The sequence below is a fragment of the Bos taurus genome, chromosome 7 (genome assembly GCF_002263795.3).
Source record: "Bos taurus isolate L1 Dominette 01449 registration number 42190680 breed Hereford chromosome 7, ARS-UCD2.0, whole genome shotgun sequence".
In the NCBI taxonomy this organism is placed as follows: Eukaryota; Metazoa; Chordata; class Mammalia; order Artiodactyla; family Bovidae; genus Bos; species Bos taurus.
Window position 1 is genome coordinate 94,762,255 of NC_037334.1, and position 21,887 is coordinate 94,784,141.

Genomic DNA, 21,887 nt, shown 5'->3' on the forward strand with positions numbered 1-21,887 from the left:
ATCAATATTTAATAATTATTAATCAAGTTGACTAATAATTGTTAATAATAGCAAATGGTAGGTAAGAATTCACAGAAAATGCACTCTACTTCTCAGAGATAAAAATAATGAAACACTTAATATGAATGCTAAATATTGATACGTCAGGAAATAATTTTAATGTACTCTAATTAAACTTACATATAAACTCTGAAAATTCAGCCACTTCTTAGAATCAGGTAACACTGATTCAACTCATAGTTTCTCTGCTTTAAGTATGCTGTTTAGTATCACTCTTCTTTACCAACTTGGATTAAATAATTATGTTTAAAACACTTCACACAGGTCTGGCATAAAGTCAGTTCTATAAATTATATGGTTAGGAATGATTTGAGGCTCACAGTAACTGAGGAGCAATTTGAAGAGAAGGCAACAAATAGGATGAATATACAGCTATGCAAAGAGAGAGAGAGAATTACCTGAGATAGTATTAACTAGAGTACTTTCTTATTTTCTAAAAAATCTGAGCTTGAAGTTCCTGGAGGCCAGAATTAGGTAATGGAGTCAAAAGGTTACTCCCTGATTACAGGCTTGGAACAAAAGTCAGCCAAGTCCACAGAGTCGGTGAAAGTGACCTTGTGAAGCAGTACCAGCCCAGAAATCAAGTGGAGAACAAGAACTGACTCGTAAACAGTGTAGCGATGAACACTGGGGTACACGTGTCTCTTTCAATTCTGGTTTCCTCAGTGTGTATGCCCAGCAGTGGGATTGCTGAGTTGTACGGCAGTTCTATTTCAAGCTTTTTAAGGAATCTCCACACTGTTCTCCATAGTGGCTGTACTAGTTTGCATTCCCACCAACAGTGTAAGAGGGTTCCCTTTTCTCTGTACCCTCTCCAGCATTTATTGTTTGTAGATTTTTTTAGCAGCCATTCTGACTGGCATGAGATGGTACCTCATTGTGGTTTTGATTTGCATTTCTCTGATAATGAGTAATGTTGAGCATCTTTTCATGTGTTAGCCATCCGCATGTATGTATGTGTCTGTATGTCACACTGTTTACAATAGCCAGGACATGGAAGCCACCTAGATGTCCATCAGCAGACGAATGGATAAGAAAGCTGTGATACATATACACAATGGAATATTACTCAGCTATTCAAAGAACGCATTTGAATCAGTTCTAATGAGGTGGATGAAACTGGAGCCTATTTTACAGAGTGAAGTAAGTCAGAAAAAAAAAAAAAAAAACCAATACAGTGTATTAACGCATATATTTGGAATTTAGAAAGATGGTAACGATGACCCTATATGCAAGACAGCACAAGAGACAAAGATTTAAAGAACAGACTTTTGGACTCTGTGGGAGAAGACAAGGGTGGAATGATTTGGGAGAATAGCACTGAATCATGTATATTATCATATGTGAAACAGATTGCCAGTCTAGGTTCGATGCATGAGACAGGGTGCTCAGGGCTGGTGCACTGGGATGACTCTGAGGGATGGGATGGGGAGGGAGATGGGAGGGGAGTTCGGGATGAGGGACACATGTACACCCATGGCTGACTCATGTCAACGTATGGCAAAAACCACTACAATACTGTAAAATAATTAGCCTCCAAAAAAAAAAAAAAAAAAGAACTGACTCATAAACGTGTAAGCAGATGGATGAGTCCACTGTGGGGGTGAAGGCTAACACGCCCTTGAGGAAGCAGGAGGGTGTGGGCATGGGGCTGTGTGGGCAGCCTCTTTAGCACAGCCTTGCCAGGTCTAAGGACCAGGCTGTTAAAAGCACAAATCGGTTTGACAGCTGTGAGGACAGGAAGACACGGGCAGAGAATGGCAAGTGCTTGGTCTTATGAAAGAAAGAAGTAAAGGGCAGGGTCATCATTGCATTAATCCAGTGGTTCACGAGGGTCAATGGCCCAAGATTATAATTTCTTAGGCATGCCTTTAAAATGCAGAGTCCTAGCCCCCATCGTTAAAGATTCAGATTGAATAGGTCTCAATGATGATAATATTCAGCCAAATATAGGCATTCAAAAGATTAACCTGTGGAGTAAAATTTAATTACAGGATATTATCAATTTGTACTATCTCACAAAGTAACACTGTGAAGCTGATGGTTCAGAAAAGTATATAAATTATACCACCCATTTTCACACAATAATTTATGTAAATAGATCAAACACTTTAAAACCAAAGATCCAAAGCAAGTGACATACAGCTTCTTCAAACTAATATAAATGGCTTTTTGAAAAAATAAAATAGGAAACTATACTTTCAAATCTTCAAATTTGAAATTCTGAAATTATATCTAAATTGATACTATAAAGAAAACAAGACACCATTTTTGTTTTTATTTAAGAAAAGTTCATCTTTTTAGCATAAATGAAGGAATTGCATGATCAGTTAAATATTGTCAGCATTATTTTTGAAAAATGTTCACGCACTTTTTCAATGCAGCCTTACATTTGAGTGTTTTGAATTCTATAAACATATCCAGTAGCAGTCTGTGTTGTGCTTGGTCGCTCAGTCATGTCCGACTTTGCAGCCCCATGGAGGGCGGCCCACCAGGCTCCTCTGTCTATGGGGATTCTCCAGGCAAGAATACTGGAGTGGGCTGCCATGCCCTCCTCTAGGGGATCTTGCCAACCCAGGGATCAAACCCAGGTCTCCCACATTGCAGGCGGATTCTTTACTGTCTGAACAACCAAGGAAGCCCAATTAGCAGTCTAGGACTCACCTAACATTTACATTATACTTCTTCAACAGAACCCAAGATGAACCACTAATAAAACAGATTATAAGATTATTTGGATATTGGATGAATTGGTCTGCTGAACTCTAGAATTCACAGAAGGAATTTAAACTTTTAATTTGTTTTTTAACAAAATTCTGCACTGTGCTAATCTCATTTTGCATATAATTTAGCAAATGGCTATTAAGGCTTTATTGTAAGGGATTAGAAAAAAAAAGCTCTATTGTGCACCATGCAAGATACAGAAAATAATGATTCGCAAATAACTAACGAACAACTAAGGGAATCATGGTTTTTCCTTTCATTATAGACTTCTCAAAATCAAAAAATGTTTTCAAACTAAAGTTATATTAAGAGTTTATGGAAAATCACATCCCTAGCTTAAGAACTTAAAGGTCTTTCCATTTTAAAAAGGAATGGATGATTATAACTATAGCTTTTTAAAATGTTGCTTTGGGGAAAAGTCTTGATTCTTTGTTTCATTCTTTCTAATAGCTTTTTCTTTGCCTGCTTACTATAAAATAAAGCACTGTTATTCTGAGGACAACTTCTGATTCAGTTCCAATGCTCTTGTATCTCCATGAGTTTTGGCATTGTTTACCAGCACCTGTGGGAAATCACAGACAGGAACATCAGTATTCTCTTTATTAACAATACCTATATCTAGATTCTTAGAAATGAAGTAAGCCATAGGGCAGTTGGCAACATCAAACTACACAACAAGAACTGACTCTGTGCAACCTTTCAGTCATTTTTGCTGAAATGAATTTCAAAGCTAACATCACATAAGCACTATTTATTCAAATACTCAATAGTAGAGATGTCAACATTCTGATTGTTACCACTGACAGTGGTGCATGAAGTTAAAGGTTTTGATTGGAGGCTTTTTTTACAACACTGTCACCTCTAAACCCATACCCCAAAGACCATTTTATGCACAGGGCTGTCCAAATGACACTGCTCTCCTTTAAAACCACAGCTTAAGATCAAGCCTTGAGGTTCTAAGTTCCATTAAGAACCTTTCCATAATTTTCACCAATTCCACAAACTAGAAGCTTTGATTTCTGTTGCTCATTCGATTACTAACACATTTTTTGGTTGTTCATTTTCAAACACTGAGAAGGTCTCTGAGCTGTTGCTCTATTAGCAAGCTAACAAGTTAGCCTGCCACAGTTTCACAAATATTGCCAGAAGATACGGGACATGTGGGTCAGAGGCAAATATCTTCATCATTCAGGGTGCAGCAAACAACATGAGTATCATTATATCTGCATCCATTCCCCTCACCCTCTAAGTCTCACAGGGTGATGTGGATGGGTGTACATGGCTTCCCCACACACAGTGAGTTGCATGACAAGAAGGGAACCTTGAGCCTAGGAGACTTGACTCTTTTATAATTGGCAGTAAACATGCCTACTCTGTGCTCTAGGGAGACATTTATCTCTTCTCCCAAGGCTGTGGGTGTTAAAAAAAAAAAATCTTCTCATTAGTTTTCATTGTTTTTAAAACTGTTGGCTGAAGTTGTAAGAATTTAGACCCAATACATGTCTTACATACTCTTTTTAAAAAGAATCCACACACACCTTAAATAGCTGCCCCTTAAACAGCATGTGGATTGGGGATGAAAACCCTCTATATGCTCAAAAATTCACATACAACTTATAGTCAGCCACCTGTGTAGGCCCTTGGTATCCGTAAATTCAACTAATCAAGGATCATGGAGCATTGTAGTAATTACTACTGAAAAAAATTTGAGTGTAAGGGGAACCACACCATTTAAATATGCATTCAAGAGTCAACTGTATAGGTTTACATATTTAGAAACCAGAGCCATCCCATGATACCCGGAGCAGAAACTGTCATGTGCATTTTATAGCAAGGACAACAAGAAGCAAACTGTTCCAAAGATAATATGAATATCCCATTAACTTCTGCTACTTCCAAACCTCTCTATTGCCTCCTCTGCACTGGTTATAAGAAATACTACAACCAGAACCCAGAACCTTCGTCTATCTTTTCTTATGCTACACGTTAAATCAGGGGTTCTCAACTAGCGGTGATGACACCTGAGGTATTATTTGGCAATGTCTAGGACATTTTCAGCTGCTGTAAGCTGGGTGGAGGACACTGCTACCGGCATCCAGTGGTCAGGGATGCTGGTTAGGCAGCCTAGCCACTGGATGCAAAGCCCAGGACAAAGCAACACTCAGCCTTCATACAACAAAGGTCCACGATGAAATACTTTTAATAAAATCAGGGTCTTACATCAATGAGCTCATAATCATTTTTGGCATGTAAGTGTCTCAGAAGGTACCAACGTGCTGTTGAAACAATAGATTTGGGATATCCAGGCTGATACACAACTCTCTCCAAAAGTCGTCGTGTCTCTCTAGGAAAAAGATACTCACTTTTAGTCCAAAGCATATAAACTAAGATACTTCATCTACTAGTCTCACACACACATATTATCTTTCTCATTCTTCTGCAGATGATGTGCTGATTACTTCATAAAATTTTTTATACATGTAACAAAAAGGGTAATAATAATGGCTAACATTTATGAAGTATTTATTATGTGCTATGCAGTAGTATGCCAAATGTTTTACACACATGGTCACACTTAACATTTACAACCTTGTAAGGTTGGTTGCTGCTATTACTCTCATTTTGCAGACAAATAAGGCCCTTTCCAAAAAAATTGGGAAAATGACTCGTTTTATGAGCACTTCTGACTGCTCTATTTCTAATCCTTCTTGAAAGCAGGCAGAAAATAAATGATACAAAGATAATATACACTGGAACAATTAGAAATATTTAACATCTACAATAGAGGCTAAGTGTACAATATCAGACTTTTAGCATATGCTTTTATGTATTAAACCTGTATAGTATGTGAACTTATGTAGTAACAGGCTGATTTAGAGTTGTGTTCTAATTTCTTCTTCCAGTTTTACTAATATTTATGACTCCAAAGCCTTCTATATGGGTAGAAATAACATAAATTGTGTTAACTTCAGAACTGCTGAATAAGAAGATTTTTTAAGTAGCAACTGGTTAGAAGGAGGAGCTAAAGAACTTGTTCTTGATCATGGTATCTCCCCTGCCAGGTAAGTATTCATTTTGATATCTGGCAAAACTAATACAATTATGTAAAGTTTAAAAATAAAATAAAATTAAAAAAAAAAAAAGAACTTGTTCTTAAGATGTGTTTACATAGGAATCAATAGTAAAGCAGTATGTTTATTTGAGTTGAATTTGGCTGCTGCTCACAGAGATTACAGGGGGTTGGGGGTTAAGGCTCTCTAAGTCAGGAGATCCAACCAGTCCATCCTAAAGGAAATCAGTCCTGAATATTCATTGGTAGGACTGATGCTGAAGCTGAAATTCCAATACTCTGGCCACCTGTGTGAACAACTGACTCATTTGAAAAGACCCTGATTCTGGGAAAGACTGAAGGCAGGAGAAGAAGGGGATGACAGAGGACAAGATGGTTGGATGGCATCACCAATTCAATGGACGTGAGTCTGAGTGAACTCCAGGAGATGGCGATGGACAGGGAGGCCTGGCATGCTGCAGTCCATGAGGTTGCAAAGAGTTGGACACGACTAAGCAACTGAACTGAACTGAACTGAAGTGATCTATACTGAGCATCAGCAGAAAGAGTTCATTAGGAACTTCAAATTATAGCCTAAAACATTTCTTGGTAAAATTAGTCATATAAAAAAATGGCAAAATAAATGTATAACAGAAATGAAGATGGCACTGCTAATTAGTCATAGGTCTTTAACTCTTCCTTCACTCCTATTTCGTGGTGTTGATGTGACCTTTGCCACATATTTGTGTGTTAAGCTCTATGTCTACAATACCTAATTCTGTTCCAGTAATATATGCTCCTAAACTACTGTTTTACTTATGCTTTGTATTATGTATGATATCCATTAGACTAGATATTATTCTCAGAATTTCAAAATATTCTTGCCTGTTTTTTCATCCATATAACACTTAAGTGATGTTCTTCAAATTTATTTCTGACCTCATCCCCCCCTTCCAAAGATAAGATTTTGGAAGCCAAAATTTCTACATTTAATTCTGTGAAGCTTCTGGATTTTCTAGGTATTAAAAACCACATTGTTTATAATGTCTCTGCCTTTTCAATATTTATTACTTTTTTCATAGCTTATTGTGCTCTGCAAGAACTTATGTCAATCTAGCTTTGAACTTGAGCCTTTTGGATTTTGCCTGTTACTAGAATCCACATTTATACTGTTATCTCATCCTAAAACACTTAAGACCAAAAATACCAAGGCCTTCTTCACTTGAAAGGCTATCATGCAAATCTCTCATATTCTATATCTGTGTACCAAACTACTTTTTAAAAAAAATTGTAAGACTTTATTTTCTTCCTTATTGGGTTACTAGAATCAGCCTTTCCAACGTAGAAATATATATATGAATAACATCAAAGTTTGTTAAATTCATTCTAAACTTTTGTTTCCCAGAAGGAATAAAAGTGAAGAAACATTTTAAGAAAAAAATGAACAAAGACTCTTTATACCTTGCTCCCATTTTGCGTTTGAATTGTAACAAAGCTTGTAAAAGGACAGCCAGTGGACAAAAGCAAAGTTTCAGGGCCTCAGCCGTAGCCTCCTGAACCAAGGATGGCCAGTGAGCATTGGAAACATTAGCCTGTAAAAGTAAACACAAATAGTAAATCATTGCGCTCATTTAACATGCTGGGAAGGGAATGCTCCAAATCCTTCAAGCTAGGCTTCAGCAGTACATCCAGAACTTCCAGATGTAAAAGCTTGGTTTAGAAAAGGCCAGCGATCAAACAGCCACCATCCGCTGGATCACAGAGAAAGCAAGGGAATTCCAGAAAAACATCAACTTCTGCTTCACTGACTACAGTTTTTGACTGGGTGGATCACAACAAACTATGGGAAATTCTTAAAGAGATGGGAATACTAGACCACCTTACCTGCCTCCTGAGAAACCTGTATGCAGGTCAAGAAGCATCAGTTACAACTGGACATGCAGCAATGGACTGGTTCAAAATTGGGAAAGGAGTACATCAAGGCTTGTATATTGTCACCCTGCTTATTAACTTATATGCAGAGTACATTATGCGAAATCCCAGGCTGGATGAGTCACAAACTAGAATCAAAATTGACAGGAGAAATATCAATAACCTCAGATATGCAGATGACACGACCCTTATGGTAGAAAGCAAAGAGGAACTAAACAGCCTCTTTATGAAGGTGAAAGAGGAGAGTGAAAAAGCTGGCTTAAAACTCAACATTCAAAAAACTAAGATCATAGCATCCAGTCCCATCATCTCAAGGCAAACAGATGGGGTAAAAGTGGATACAGGGACAGATTTTATTTTCTCGGGCTCCAAAATCCCTGTGGATGGTGACTGCAGTTATGACATTCAAAGACACTTGCTCCTTGAAAAGAAAGCTATCACAAACCTAGACAGCATATTAAAAAGCAGAGACATTACTTTGCCAACAAAGGTCCGTATAGTCACAATTATAGTTTTCCCGGTAGTCATGTATGCATGTGAGGGCCAGACCATAAAGAAGGCTAAGTTCCAAAGAATGGATGCCTTCAAATTGCGGGGCTGGAGAAGACTCTTGAGAGACCCTTGGACAGCAAGGAGATCAAATCAGTCAATCCTAAAGGAAATCAACCCTGGATATTCATTGGAAGGCCTGATGCTGAAGCTCCAATATTTTGGCCACCTGATGCAAAGAGCTGACTTACTGGAAAAGACCCTGATGCTGGCAAAGACTGAGGACAAGAGAAGAATGGGGCAACAGAGGATGATAAGGTTGGATGGCATCACCAACTCAATGGACATGAGTTTGAGCAAACTCCGGGAGGTAACGAAGGACAGGGATGCATGGCGTCTCAAAGAGTTACACGTGACTTGGAGACTAAACATTAAATCATTAGACATTTGACATGTTTACTTTAAAAATACAATCAGCTCTTACTTGTTCAGTGTCCAAGTTGCCATTTAATGCTATAGGGGGTGAAATTCTACAAAATTACTAAGAACTGATTCCTGACCTCAGGGAACTACAACACAAGGCTGACAGGGATTAAGGAAAGATTCAAAAAGGAGATACCATTTTTAAAACACTAAAATATTTGCTAAAAGAAGAAACACTATTCTATGGGTGAATGAAATCTATCCATTACTAAGCTCCTGGTCTACCAAATACATACAACTTAATTCTTTACCTGGTAATGATAAAGTTCCACATTTCAAAAATTATCTAAGGAGAGAAGAAAGCCAAAAGTGAAATACGTTAACAAAATCCCAATATAGGAAAAAAGTGCAAAGCCAGTTAGAGATAAATAAGTCTGAAAGAGATGGGAATACCAGACCACCTGACCTGCCTCTTGAGAAACCTGTATGCAGGTCAGGAAGCAACAGTTAGAACTGGACATGGAACAACAGACTGGTTCCAAATAGGAAAAAGAGTATGTCAAGGCTGTATATTGTCACCCTGCATATAACTTATATACAGAGCACATCATGAGAAATGCTGGGCTGGTGGAAGCATAAGCTGGAATCAAGATTGCCAGGAGAAATATCAATAACCTCAGATATGCAGATGATACCACCCTTATGGCAGAAAGTGAAGAAGAACTAAAGAGCCTCTTGATGAAAGTGAAAGAGGAGAGTGAAAAAGTTGGCTTAAAGCTCAACATTCAGAAAACTAAGATCATGGCATCTGGTCCCATCACTTTATGGCAAATAGATGGGGAAACAGTGGAAACAGTGGCTGACTTTATTTTTCTGGGCTCCAAAATCACTGCAGATGGTGATTTCAGCCTTGAAATTAAAAGATGCTTACTCCTTGGAAGGAAAATTATGACCAATCTAGACAGCATATTAAAAACCAGAGAATGGGGAACACATGTACACCCGTGGTGGATTCATGTTATCTATGGCAAAACCAATACAATATTGTAAAGTAATTAACCTCCAATTAAAATAAATAAATTTATATTTAAAAATAAATAAATAAAAATAAAATAAAATAAAAAGCAGAGACATCACTTTGCCAACAAAGGTCCATCTAATCAAGGCTATGGTTTTTCCAGTGGTCATGTATGGATGTGAGAGTTGGACTATAAAGAAAACTGAGCACGGAAGAATTGATGCTTTTGAACTGTGGTGTTGGAGAAGACTCTTGAGAGTCCCTTGGACTGCAAGGAGATCCAACCAGTCCATCCTAAAGGAGATCAGTCCTGGGTGTTCATTGGTAAGACTGATGTTGAAGCTGAAACTCCAATACTTTGGCCACCTGATGCGAAGAACTGACTCATTTGAAAAGACCTTGATGCTGGGAAAGATTGAGGGTGGGAGGAGAAGGGGACGACAGAGGATGAGATGGTTGGATGGCATCACCGACTCAATGGACATGGGTTTAGGTGGACTCCGGGAATTGGTGATGGACAGGGAGGCCTGGCGTGCTGCGGTTCATGGGGTCGCAAAGAGTCGGACATGACTGAGTGATTGAACTGAACTGAACTGAAATCAAAGTCAACAATTTTGAAAATTTTATTCAGAACTTCATTATATGGGGAAAAATGTAAGATTACTCAGTTGCAAAGTTTAGTTTCTTATAGTATGTACTGAGTACAAAAATAACATAGATTAAGTATTTCCTAAGAAACAGTAACTGAAAATAAAATGGTGAACACTCTACTGAATTATACAAGAAGAAAAATATGCATTTAAAATCTTTTGTTAAAAACCTCAAATTGTAACCAAGATTTCCTAATAACAGGTGTCTAGAATACACATTTTAATAAAGTCAATATAATAAGTGAATACATTGTTGTAGTTCAGTCGCCCAATTGTATCTGACTTTTTGCAACCCCATGCTCTGTAGTTCCTTTCAAATAATAAAATTATTCTTTTCAAATGTTAGAGCAATGAACTCTGAGTTCAGTACAGCCAACAGTAATTTGTATAATCAAGGAAGAGGAAGTCATAGGGATAATGAATTTGAAAATAGAGACCAGAGGTTGTGAGACATCTTCCATAAAGATGGGAGCAATGAGAACTTGCTCCCACCCGGCAAAGAATGTAAGGCAAAGCCCATACTAATAAAATTATTCCTAGTACATTTTTTAAAAAGCCAATAGTACAAAACTCTCACTGGGTGGTTTTACAATGCACTGTCTAAATTCCAAGAATTCATATAAAGTATTTTGTAAAGTTAGTGCACGTATAGGTTGGCCAAAAAATTCGTTTGAGTTTTTTTATGTTATGAAAAAATCCAAATGAACGTTTGGGTCAACCCAATATTATTATATAATATTTTCTATATGTGCATACTGTGCATGCTTAGTTGCTGTTGTGTCCGACTCTTTTTGAGACCCTATGGATTGGAGCCCACCAGGCTCCTCTGTCCGTGGGTTTTCCCAGCAAGGATACTGGAGTGGGTTGCCATTTCCTTCTCCAGGGGATCTTCCTGACTCAGGGATCGAACCTGCATCTCCTGCACTGGCAGGCAGATTCTCTACTGCTAAATAACTAGGGAAGCCCTTCTATATGTAACCAGTATATTAAACAATGTGATTGGAATAAACTTCTAAAAAAATATACGTAGATTTATTTCCCTGCACCAGGTCTTAATTGCCGCATGCAGGATCTCCGATCTTGAGTTCTGGCATGTGAACCCTTAGTTGCAGTGTGTGGGATCTAGTTCTCTGACCAGAGATGCAACCCAGATCCCCTGCTGTGGGGGCATGGAGTCTTTGCCACCGGACCACCAGGGAAGTCCCTAGGATGCACTTACTTATGTTTCCCCTTATGGTTTTAAACTTATTGTATGAGGGAGACTTTTCCTTATACAATAAGGATGTAAATTACAGTAGGTCCCATGACTCTGAAGAACTATACACAGAAAAAGTGAAAGTGAGTGTGAAGTCACTCAATTGTGTCCAACTCTTTTCGACCCCATGGACTGGCTCCTCTGTCTGTGAGGTACACAGAAGAACTATACAAAAAAGGTCTTAATGACCCAGATAACCACGATGGTTTGATCATTCACCTAGAGCCAGACATTGTGGAGTGTGAAGTCAAGTGGGCCTTAGGAAGCATCACAAGGAACAAAGCTAGTGGAGTTGATGGAATTCCAGCTGAGCTATTCCAAATCCTCAAAGATGATGCTGTGAAAGTGCCACATGCAATATGCCAGCAAATTTGGAAAATCAGCAGTGGCTACAGGACTGGAAATGGTAAGTTTTCATTCCAATCCAAAAGATAGGCAATGCCAAAGAATGTTCAAACTACCACACAACTGCACTTGTTTCACACGCTAACAAAGTAATGTTGAAAATTCTCCAGAGAGGCTTCAACAGTATGTGAACCAAGAACTTGCAGATGTTCAAGCTGGATTTAGAAAAGGGAGAGGAACCAGAGATCAAATTGCCAACATCCACTGGGTCATATAAAAAGCAAGAGAATTACAGAAAAATATCCACTCTTGCTTCATTGACTACACTAAAGCCTTTGACTATGTGGATCACAACAAACTGTGGAAAATTCTTAAAGAGATGAGAATATCAGATCACCCTACCTGTCTCCTGAGAAATCTGTATGCAGGTCGAGAAGCAACCAGACATGGAACAATGGACTGGGGTTCCAATTTGGGAAAAGAGTACATCAAGGCTGTATATTGTCACCCTGATTATTTAACTTATATGCAGAGCACATCATGAGAAATGCCAGACTGGACGAAGTGCAAGCTAGAATCAAGATTTCGGGGAGAAATATCAATAACTTCAGATATGCAGACACCACCACCCTTATGGCAGAAAGCAAAGAGGAACTAAAGAGCCTCTTGATGAAAGTGAAAGAGGAAAGTGAAAAAGCTGGCTTAAAACTCAACATTCAAAAAATGAAGATCATGGCACCCAGTCCCATCACTTCATGGCAAATAGATGGGGAAACAATGGAAACAGTGACACACTTCACTGACTTGGGCTCCAAAATCACTGCAGATGGTGACTGCAGCTATGAAATTAAAAGACACTTTCTCCTTGAAAGAAATGCTATGACAAACCTAGACAGTACGTTAAAAAGCAGAGACATTACTTTGCCAACAAAAGTCTGTCTGGTCAAAGCTATGGTTTTTCCAGAAGTCATTTTCAACTCCATATAGAGTTGGACCATAAAGAAGACTGGGCACCGAAGAATTGATGCTTTTGAACTGTGGTGTTGGAGAAGACTCTTGAGAGTCCCTTGGACTGCAAGGAGATCCAACCAGTCCATCCTAAAGGAAATCAGTCCTGAATATTCATTGGAAGGACTGATACTGAAACTGAAGCTCTAATACTGTGGCCACCTGATGTGAAGAACTGACTCATTGGAAAAGACCCTGATGCTGCGAACAGCTGAAGGCAGAAGAAGGGGACCACAGAGGATGAGATGGTTGGATGGCAACACCAACTTGATGGACATGAGTTTAAGCAAGCTCCAGGAGATGGTACAGGACAGGGATGCCTGACGTGCTGCAGTTCATGTTGTCGCAAAGAGTTGGACACGACTGAGTGACTGAACAAGAAACATGACTCTGATATCCATTCAGAGTCTTAATTAGAAAGTTCTCTTCTTTTCAAAACTTCAACCTTCATACACAGATATTTACACCCTACTCCCATCTCCTCAGCTCCTAGCTAGGGTGTGCTTACAGGCAGCAGCACATGGCTTGTTCCTCTGCCCAGTACTCCCACCTTTTCTTGCTAATTGTAGTTTCCAGCCTCAACTGAAACATCAGAAGTTTGGTGGGTGTCATTGTAAGGTGATGGCTTCCCTGGTGGCTCAGATGGTGAAGAATCTGCCTGCAATACAGGAGAGCAGGGTTCAATCCCTGGGTTGGGAAGATCCCTTGGAGAAGCAAACAGAAACCCACTCCAGTATTCTTGCCTGGAGAATTCCATGGACAGAGTAGACTGGAAGGCTAAAATGCATGGGATCACAAGAGTTGACACGACTGAGCAACTTTAAGAGTTCCTTCTCAATCGTAAGGTGATGTCTGATTCCTTAGGCCTGATAGACACTTAAAGATCTTTGTCTCTTCATGTGGATTTTCTTGGTTTTATCAGAGACTCCCAGCTTTGTGGGTAGTCTCTTACTGAAGAACCGGCTTTGAAATCTGTGGGGCTCAATGCAAAATATAAAACATGCAGGGCCCTTTGTTAAAAAATGATTAAACATGTCAACACGGTGACTACAGAGCACTAAACCCAGTGGGAGGTCTGTGCACAGGGCAGGACGCACAATTGCACTAAGCAGGGTGGATGGACTCTGTTCCACTTCCTCTCTTCACATGCTCTGGCAATCTGGAGACCTCCAGCTTCCTTTCTGCTGAGAATCCATCATTCCTCTAGGTGGCTCCGCATGTCAGGACCTAAGATAATGCCAATGCCAGTCCACCAGCTTAGGTGGCATCATCCATTCCTGGATCGAATGAACTCCAGGAATGCTGCCCACCTCACACTGCAGCAACTCTTTAGTAAGACGGAGGGCATCTAGAAACCAAACGTGCATTCCTAACTATCTGGGATTCACCCACTGCTGACCACTCTCCCAGAAGCAGGCAGTCACTTTCCAAACCATGACCAACTCTCTTCCCAGCAGGTGGAGAGCTGCAGTTTTCAAGGCACGCATCAGACACCTGTCCATATGCTTCTGGACACGCGCCTGCAGGACCTCTGAGGCCACACGTCACAGCCTCCCTCTCTCTGGCTGCACTGCCTTTCTTTCCTGGGGGGCACCTGTGTGTGTGGAAATGTGCCAGGGAGATGATGAGGAGGCAACAGCTTTCTCCAGAAAGATTTCTTCACAGTCCTCCAACTCTACTCTCCTAATCTTTGTATAGCTTCCTTATGGGTTAAGTCTTCCAGCTGCTTCAGAAATCTGTATCTTGATTTGCTATCTCTCTTTGGAATCTAAGATATTTAATATCTTAGCAGAACCTTTCAGTTTAACAATCTATTCATATATTATCACATATAAAACACCCTAATTTTCATATACACATCCTCCATACACTGCCAGCTATTTACCAGAGAAATACGACATCTCCTTACAAAAACCGCTGGGTATCAAATCTTGTAACAAGCAAATCAAATGTGAACAGCGCTTTGAAGTTTACAAATGCATTCGTGTTACTTCATTTGATATTCCTAACAACCCTAGGCAAAGTAGTTATTACCATCTCCACTATTATCAAAAAAGTTAGGAGGGGAGTTCTAGACAGCTTAATTGGCTGAAGTTTTCATAGGCAGAACCAAAGCTCCTAGAGAAAACACTTTTTGTGGTGACAGCAGTGGTGGGGGGATGGAGGCAGGTATACACGGGTACACAGAAGCAGAAGATATTAAGAAGAGATGGCAAGAATACACAGAAGAACTGTACAAAAAAGATCTTCATGACCCAGATAATCACCATGGTGTGATCACTGACCTAGAGCCAGACATCCTGGAATGTGAAGTCAAGTGGGCCTTAGAAAGCATCACTATGAACAAGGCTAGTGGAGGTGATGGAATTCCAGTTGAGCTATTCCAAATCCTGAAAGATGATGCTGTCAAAGTGCTGCACTCAATATGCCAGCAAATTTGGAAAACTCAGCAGTGGCCACAGGACTGGAAAAGGTCAGTTTTCATTCCAATCCCAAAGGAAAGCAATGCCAAAGAATGCTCAAACTACCACACAATTGCACTCATCTCACACGCTAGTAAAGTAATGCTCAAAATTCTCCAAGCCAGGCTTCAGCAATATGTGAACCGTGAACTTCCTGATGTTCAAGCTGGTTTTAGAAAAGGCAGAGGAACCAGAGATCAAATTGCCAACATCCGCTGGATCATAGAAAAAGCAAGAGAGTTCCAGAAAAACATCTATTTCTGCTTTATTGACTATGCCAAAGCCTTTGACTGTGTGGATCACAATAAACTGTGGAAAATTCTGAAAGAGATGGGAATACCAGACCACCTGATCTGCCTCTTGAGAAATTTGTATGCAGGTCAAGAAGCAACAGTTAGAACTGGACATGGAACAACAGACTGGTTCCAAATAGGAAAAGGAGTATGTCAAGGCTGTATATTGTCACCCTGCTTATTTAACTTATATGCAGAGTACATCATGAGAAATGCTGGACTGGAAGAAACACAAGCTGGAATCAAGATTGCCGGGAGAAATATAAATAACCTCAGATATCCAGATGACACCACTCTTATGGCAGAAAGTGAAGAGGAACTAAAAAGCCTCTTGATGAAAGTGAAAGTGGAGAGTGAAAAAGTTGGCTTAAAGCTCAACATTCAGAAAACGAAGATCATGGCATCTGGTCCCATCACTTCATGGCAAATAGATGGGGAAACAGTGGAAACAGTGTCAGACTTTAGTTTTCTGGGCTCCAAAATCACTGCAGATGGTGACTTCAGCCATGAAATTAAAAGACGCTTACTCCTTGGAAGGAAAGTTATGACCAACCTAGATAGCATATTCAAAAGCAGAGACATTACTTTGCCAACAAAGGTCCATCTAGTCAAGGCTATGGTTTTTCCTGTGGTCATGTATGGATGTGAGAGTTGGACTGTGAAGAAGGCTGAGTGCCGAAGAATTGATGCTTTTGAACTGTGGTGTTGGAGAAGACTCTTGAGAGTCCCTTGGACTGCAAGGAGATCCAATCAGTCCATTCTGAAGGAGATCAGCCCTGGGATTTCTTTGGAAGGAATGATGCTAAAGCTGAAACTCCAGTCCTTTGGCCACCTCATGCGAAGAGTTGACTCATTGGAAAAGACTCTGATGCTGGGAGGGACTGGGGGCAGGAGGAGAAGGGGACGACAGAGAATGAGATGGCTGGATGGCATCACTGACTCGATGGACGTGAGTCTGAGTGAACTCCGGGAGTTGGTGTTGGACAGGGAGGCCTGGCATGCTGCGATTCATGGGGTTGCAAAGAGTCGGACATGACTGAGCAACTGATCTGATCTGATCTGATCTGAATCCAATCTCGTCATCTGAAAAATAGGATTCTTATGAATATTAATAAAGTTAATACATATAAAGCACTAGAACAGAACCTAGCACAGGCTAAATGTTCTGTATGTTTGCTATTATTATTGCTGTTTTTATTTTATTCCAGGTCAGATTTAATTTCCCAGCATGAAGAACAAACAAACAAAAAACACATCACAAAATAATTCTTATTAACGAACATATTAATAAATTAGACTAAAAGGGCTAAATAATAAGTTAGACTAAAAGGCCTAAAAAAGAGTAAAAGGGCTAAAACAAAAATTAAGTTAGACTTCTCCACACATTCAGGAACAGTTATAGATGCCACATGTTGCTTCCACAGCCCACCAGCTACCAGCATCACAGAGACTTTTGTTAAACATAAATATGGGACAAACAAAATAACATCTTCAGTGGCCCACAGTTACCATTAACCACCATTTCTTTCCAGCCAAATTATCTCAAATTTGACTACCACTATTACCCGCCCATTCATTCAAAACTACTGGCGGAGGAGCCCTTAGGTCTTAGGCAGAGCGTAAAGCAAAACACAACCAAGAGCAAAACACGGCCCCAACCTAAGGAGCTCTGAAATGTGCCCCAGAGTAAAGCACCAAAGCTAAACACACTTCCTAAATCTTGTATTTGTTTGCTAAAATGCCCAGTGAAAGCAAGCAAATAAAGTCGGCAATGGAGTACCATGGCATAAGCAACAGTTCATTCAGTCCTGTCTAGGAAAATTTTTTAAAAATTACATTTTATCTTTTAATTACAGAAGTAATTTGCTTATGATAAAAAATTAAAACACTAGCCAAGGATAGAAAATGAAAAGTTCTCCTCCACCATTCCTTAAAGACCCCTAATACCATTCTCCAAAGTAACTGCCATTGTTTCTTTTGTGTCTTTCCGTATCTTCTGTGTGTCTTTTAACATGCACGTGTACACAGTGTCTTTACAGATAAACCTTCTCGAAACTACATACTACACATATATACACTCAAATAGGGCACCATATACGCTCTTCTGGGGTTTCCTCCTCCAGACACCCACTTAAATATTTATCTAGAAGAGTTTATAAGACCTCTAGATTAACACACCTAACTTGGTATCAGAAAATATATCAAGTCAGAAATTACTAGGAATCCCTCTTACAGAACATCAAATTGAACTGAGAAATGACGAAATGCATCTTTGTCACTAACAGGTAGCTGGGTTAATTCTAACAAGTCACCAAGAAACAAAAATATATATTCTGTCATAATTCAACTTTTTAAGTTGCGATCTTTGTTTTTTCCTCCTAAATGATGGCAATGTCCTGCTAGAGACTATGAGTTTATGTTATGTTACTTTATTCCCATCAATGTCTACGAGGAGCCCCAGTAGAAGGTGATGAAACGATACGAACTGAATGGAATATCACTATGTAAAAAGCTTTTATCTTAAAGAAAAATAAAAGAAGCAGTTTCCCACATCATAACTATAACAAGGTCTTACCATGCAGACTTCCAGTGCAAGCAGTGCTAGCCTCAGCAGGCTTGAGAGCTTCCCACTCCAGCTGCCCTGCTGGGATGCTACTTGCAGGCTCTTCCTGTAACACATCTCTGCAGCACCCATCATTCCTTGGGACTGATATATATGTGCCAGCCACTGAGGAGTAGAAAGAGAAAAGGACCCAAACAATTTTAGTTTACTGCACAGTCTACTTCCAACAAATTCAATAAACTTTGGAGTTAAAAATTTTAATTTAATTATTGATGAATTTTGTGCCCCCAAAACAAAAATCACAGGTTAAGAAAGGGGACAGCTCCATATAACCCAGCAATCCTACTACTGGGCATATACCCTGAGAAAATTGTCATTCAAAACAACATGTGTACTCCAATGTTCACTGCAGCACAATTTACAGTACCCAGGACATGGAAGCAACCTAGATGTCTATCAGCAGGTGAATGGATAAAGAAGTTGTGGTACATACATACAATGGAATATTACTCAGCCATAAAAGGGAAGGAATTTGAGTCAGTTCTAGTGAGATGGATGAACCTATAGTCTGTTAGAGTAAAATAAGTCAGAAAGAGAAAAATAAATACTGTGGAATTGAGAAAAATGGTACTGTTGCACCAATTTTCAGGGCAGGAATAGAGAAGAGACTTATGAACATGGTGGGCAGAGGGAAGGAGGGAGTGGGATGAACCGAGAAAGCAGCACTGCAGCACATGTATTACCATATGTAAGCCAGACAGCTAGTGCGCAGTTGCTGTGTAACACAGGAAGCTCAGCCCGGTGCTCTGTGACAGCCTAGAAGGCTGGGATGACTTGGGAAGCGGGAGGGAGGTTAAGAGAGAGAGGACATATGTACCGCCATCTTGCACATTCCATTAGCAACAGCATACTGGCCACATCTAGTCTGAAGTCTTAAAAAGTCTCTCAAGATAGCAAGTCAGGAACAAAATCAAAACACACAATGATTGTTCATATGTGACAGATATATCATGTAAACACTAACCAAAAGTTAGCATAACTGTATTAATTCCCAACAAAGTAGACTTCAAGACAACAGATGTTAAGAGAGAAACTGGGCTGTTTCATAATGATGAAAGAGTCAGTCAAAGGAAGATATAACATTTCTACATTTTTATATCCCAATCACATAGAATTTATGAAGCAAAAATAGAAATTTAAGAAGAAATAGACAAATCCAGAATCTGAATTGGAGATTTCAACACACCTATCACAGCAATGATAACAGAAACAGACAAATAAATAAATAAGGATATAGAAGATTTAAACATAATTAACCAGCTTGACTTAAACGACATGTTTAAGAAATTGAGATACTCTGTACAAATTTCTTGCAACTCACAAATGCTAAGGAAACAAGAAATCTTAAAAGTCCTATATGTATTAAAGAAATTTAACACAGAATTTAAAAAGATACAAACTTTCCCATAAAGGAAATTCTTGGTCTGAATAGCTTCAATAGTGAATTCTTCCAAACATTAAGGAAATAAATGTCCTTACATTTATTTTTATAATTATACATAATTTCTATAATGATTTATATGTAATAATAAATATATTACTGTATAATAATTATTTATTACATTTATTTATTATTATAACACAAACTCTTTCAGAAAAATAAAGAAAAATGGAATAATAACAGAGATAGCAAAACCTACTAATGACCTTATGAGACTGAAAAATTACAGGCCAATCTCTCTCATGAATATAGGTATTCACATTGTAAACAAACATTTAACAAGCTGACTCTAACAACATATAAAAGGAACAATACATATGACCAAGCAGGGCTTCTTCTAAGAACGAAAGGTTGGTTTAATATTTGAAAATCCATGCAATCTACCATATTAACAGAATAAAGAAAAAGAACCATTCTCACAGATGGCCCCCCAAAATCTACTCATTCATGATAAAAAACAAATCTCTCTTGACAAACTCAGAAAAGCATTTCCTTAATGTGAAAGATAAACTGGACAGCCATTTTAGAATCTGCTGCATGCATGAATGCTGAGTTGCTTCTGTGGTGTCCAACTCTTTGCAATCCTATGGACTGTAGCCTACCAGGCTCCTCTGTGCACGGGATTCTCCAGGCAAGAACACTGGAGTGGGTTGCCATGCCCCTCTCCAGGGGATCTTTCCAACCCCAGGATCGAACCTGCACCTCTTAGAACTTGTGCATTGGCAAGCAGGTTCTTTACTGCTAGCACCACCTGGGAAGCCCTTAGAATCTGTTAAATGCCTATAAAAACCTAAAGCAAATATTGTAGCTGAAATGATAAATGCTTTCTATCTGAGGCAGAGAATAAGACCAGTATGTTCCCTTATCACCACTTCTGTTTAACACTGTATTTGAGACTCTAAATAGTGCAATGAGTCAAGAAAAATTTTAACTTAAAATTATTAGAAAGAAAAAGTAAAAATTATTCACAAAGGAAATATTGGTGTATACAGAAAACCCAAAACTATTTCAAAAGAGTAAGTTAGTAAGGCTGCTAGAAGGTTAAAATATAAAAATCAACTGTATTTCTATGATCTTTTTAAAATTTTAAAACACTGCTGAGACAAATTTAGAACTTAAATAATAAGGACTATAACAGCTCAGTTGGTAAAGAATCCACCTGCAATACAGGAGACCTGGCTTCGATCCCTGGGTTGGGAAGATCCCCTGGAGAAGGAAATGGCAACCCACTCCAGTATTCTTGCCTGGAGAATCCCAGGGACAGAAGAGCCTGGCAGGCTACACGAATTAGCGACTAAACCACCACCCCCATAACACATTTATGAATAGAGAAACTCAACAGTAATACTTTGTTAATTTTCCCAAATTAAACTATAGATTAATTTAAACTAAAAATTTATTATTTATTTAAACTATAGATTGTAATTCCGATCTAGACCTCAGTTGGACTTTTGTTTGGCGGGGAGAGTAAGGGTAACTGACAATTCACAGGTAAATGCAAAAGACCTAAAATGGTTGAGATAAACTTGAAGGAAAACAAAAATGGAGGTCTTAATATTTGGAGGTCCTAATAGCAATATCAGCAATTGGAAGGCTTATAATTTGCAGGTGGAAACATAAATTGACAACCCATTTTAAAGAAACACTGGACAGGATCTACTAAAGTGAATACATTTTCACTACGAAAAGAAAAAGCAGAAGTGCTAGCAGCTCAGTCGTCTGACTCTCTGCAGTCCCGTGGACTACAGCCTGCCAGGCTTCTCTGTTCACGAAATTATCACCCAACAAAGGGCATATCCCAGCAGTGTTATAACAGCCAAAACCTGGAAACCCAGTTGACCTTTGAACAACATGGATGTAACTTACAGTCAGCCTATGTACTCATGGTTGCAAGGACTGAACCAACCACGGACTACTGAAAAATAGCCATGTATAACTGGACTCATGCAGTTCAGACCCATGCTGTTCAAGGGTCAACTGTAATCCAAATGTCTATCAACAGTAAAAGGGATATCTTACAGTATATTATTCATAAAAATACGTGAAAAAAAAAACTATGGCTACATGAAACAACTAAATGAACTTCATGGACATGATGTTGAATGAAAGTAACCA

The 21,887-nt window shown here is 39.0% G+C and overlaps 1 protein-coding gene across 9 annotated transcripts in view; it reads right to left on the minus strand.

Annotated features, from left to right (window-relative positions):
- Positions 1–2,323: 2,323 nt before the first annotated feature.
- SKIC3 (SKI3 subunit of superkiller complex) overlaps positions 2,324–21,887 on the minus strand; it is a 144,218-nt gene continuing 124,654 nt past the window's right edge. For all 9 annotated transcript variants that reach the window (XM_059888830.1, XM_059888829.1, XM_059888831.1 and 6 more), the window contains 4 exons: positions 18,284–18,436; positions 7,295–7,425; positions 5,005–5,128; positions 2,324–3,346 (listed from right to left, as the gene is read on the minus strand). In XM_059888830.1, coding sequence (XP_059744813.1) covers positions 3,272–3,346; positions 5,005–5,128; positions 7,295–7,425; positions 18,284–18,436 — 483 coding nt within the window. In that variant the 3' untranslated portion in view covers positions 2,324–3,271. The remainder of the gene's footprint in view (positions 3,347–5,004; positions 5,129–7,294; positions 7,426–18,283; positions 18,437–21,887) is intronic.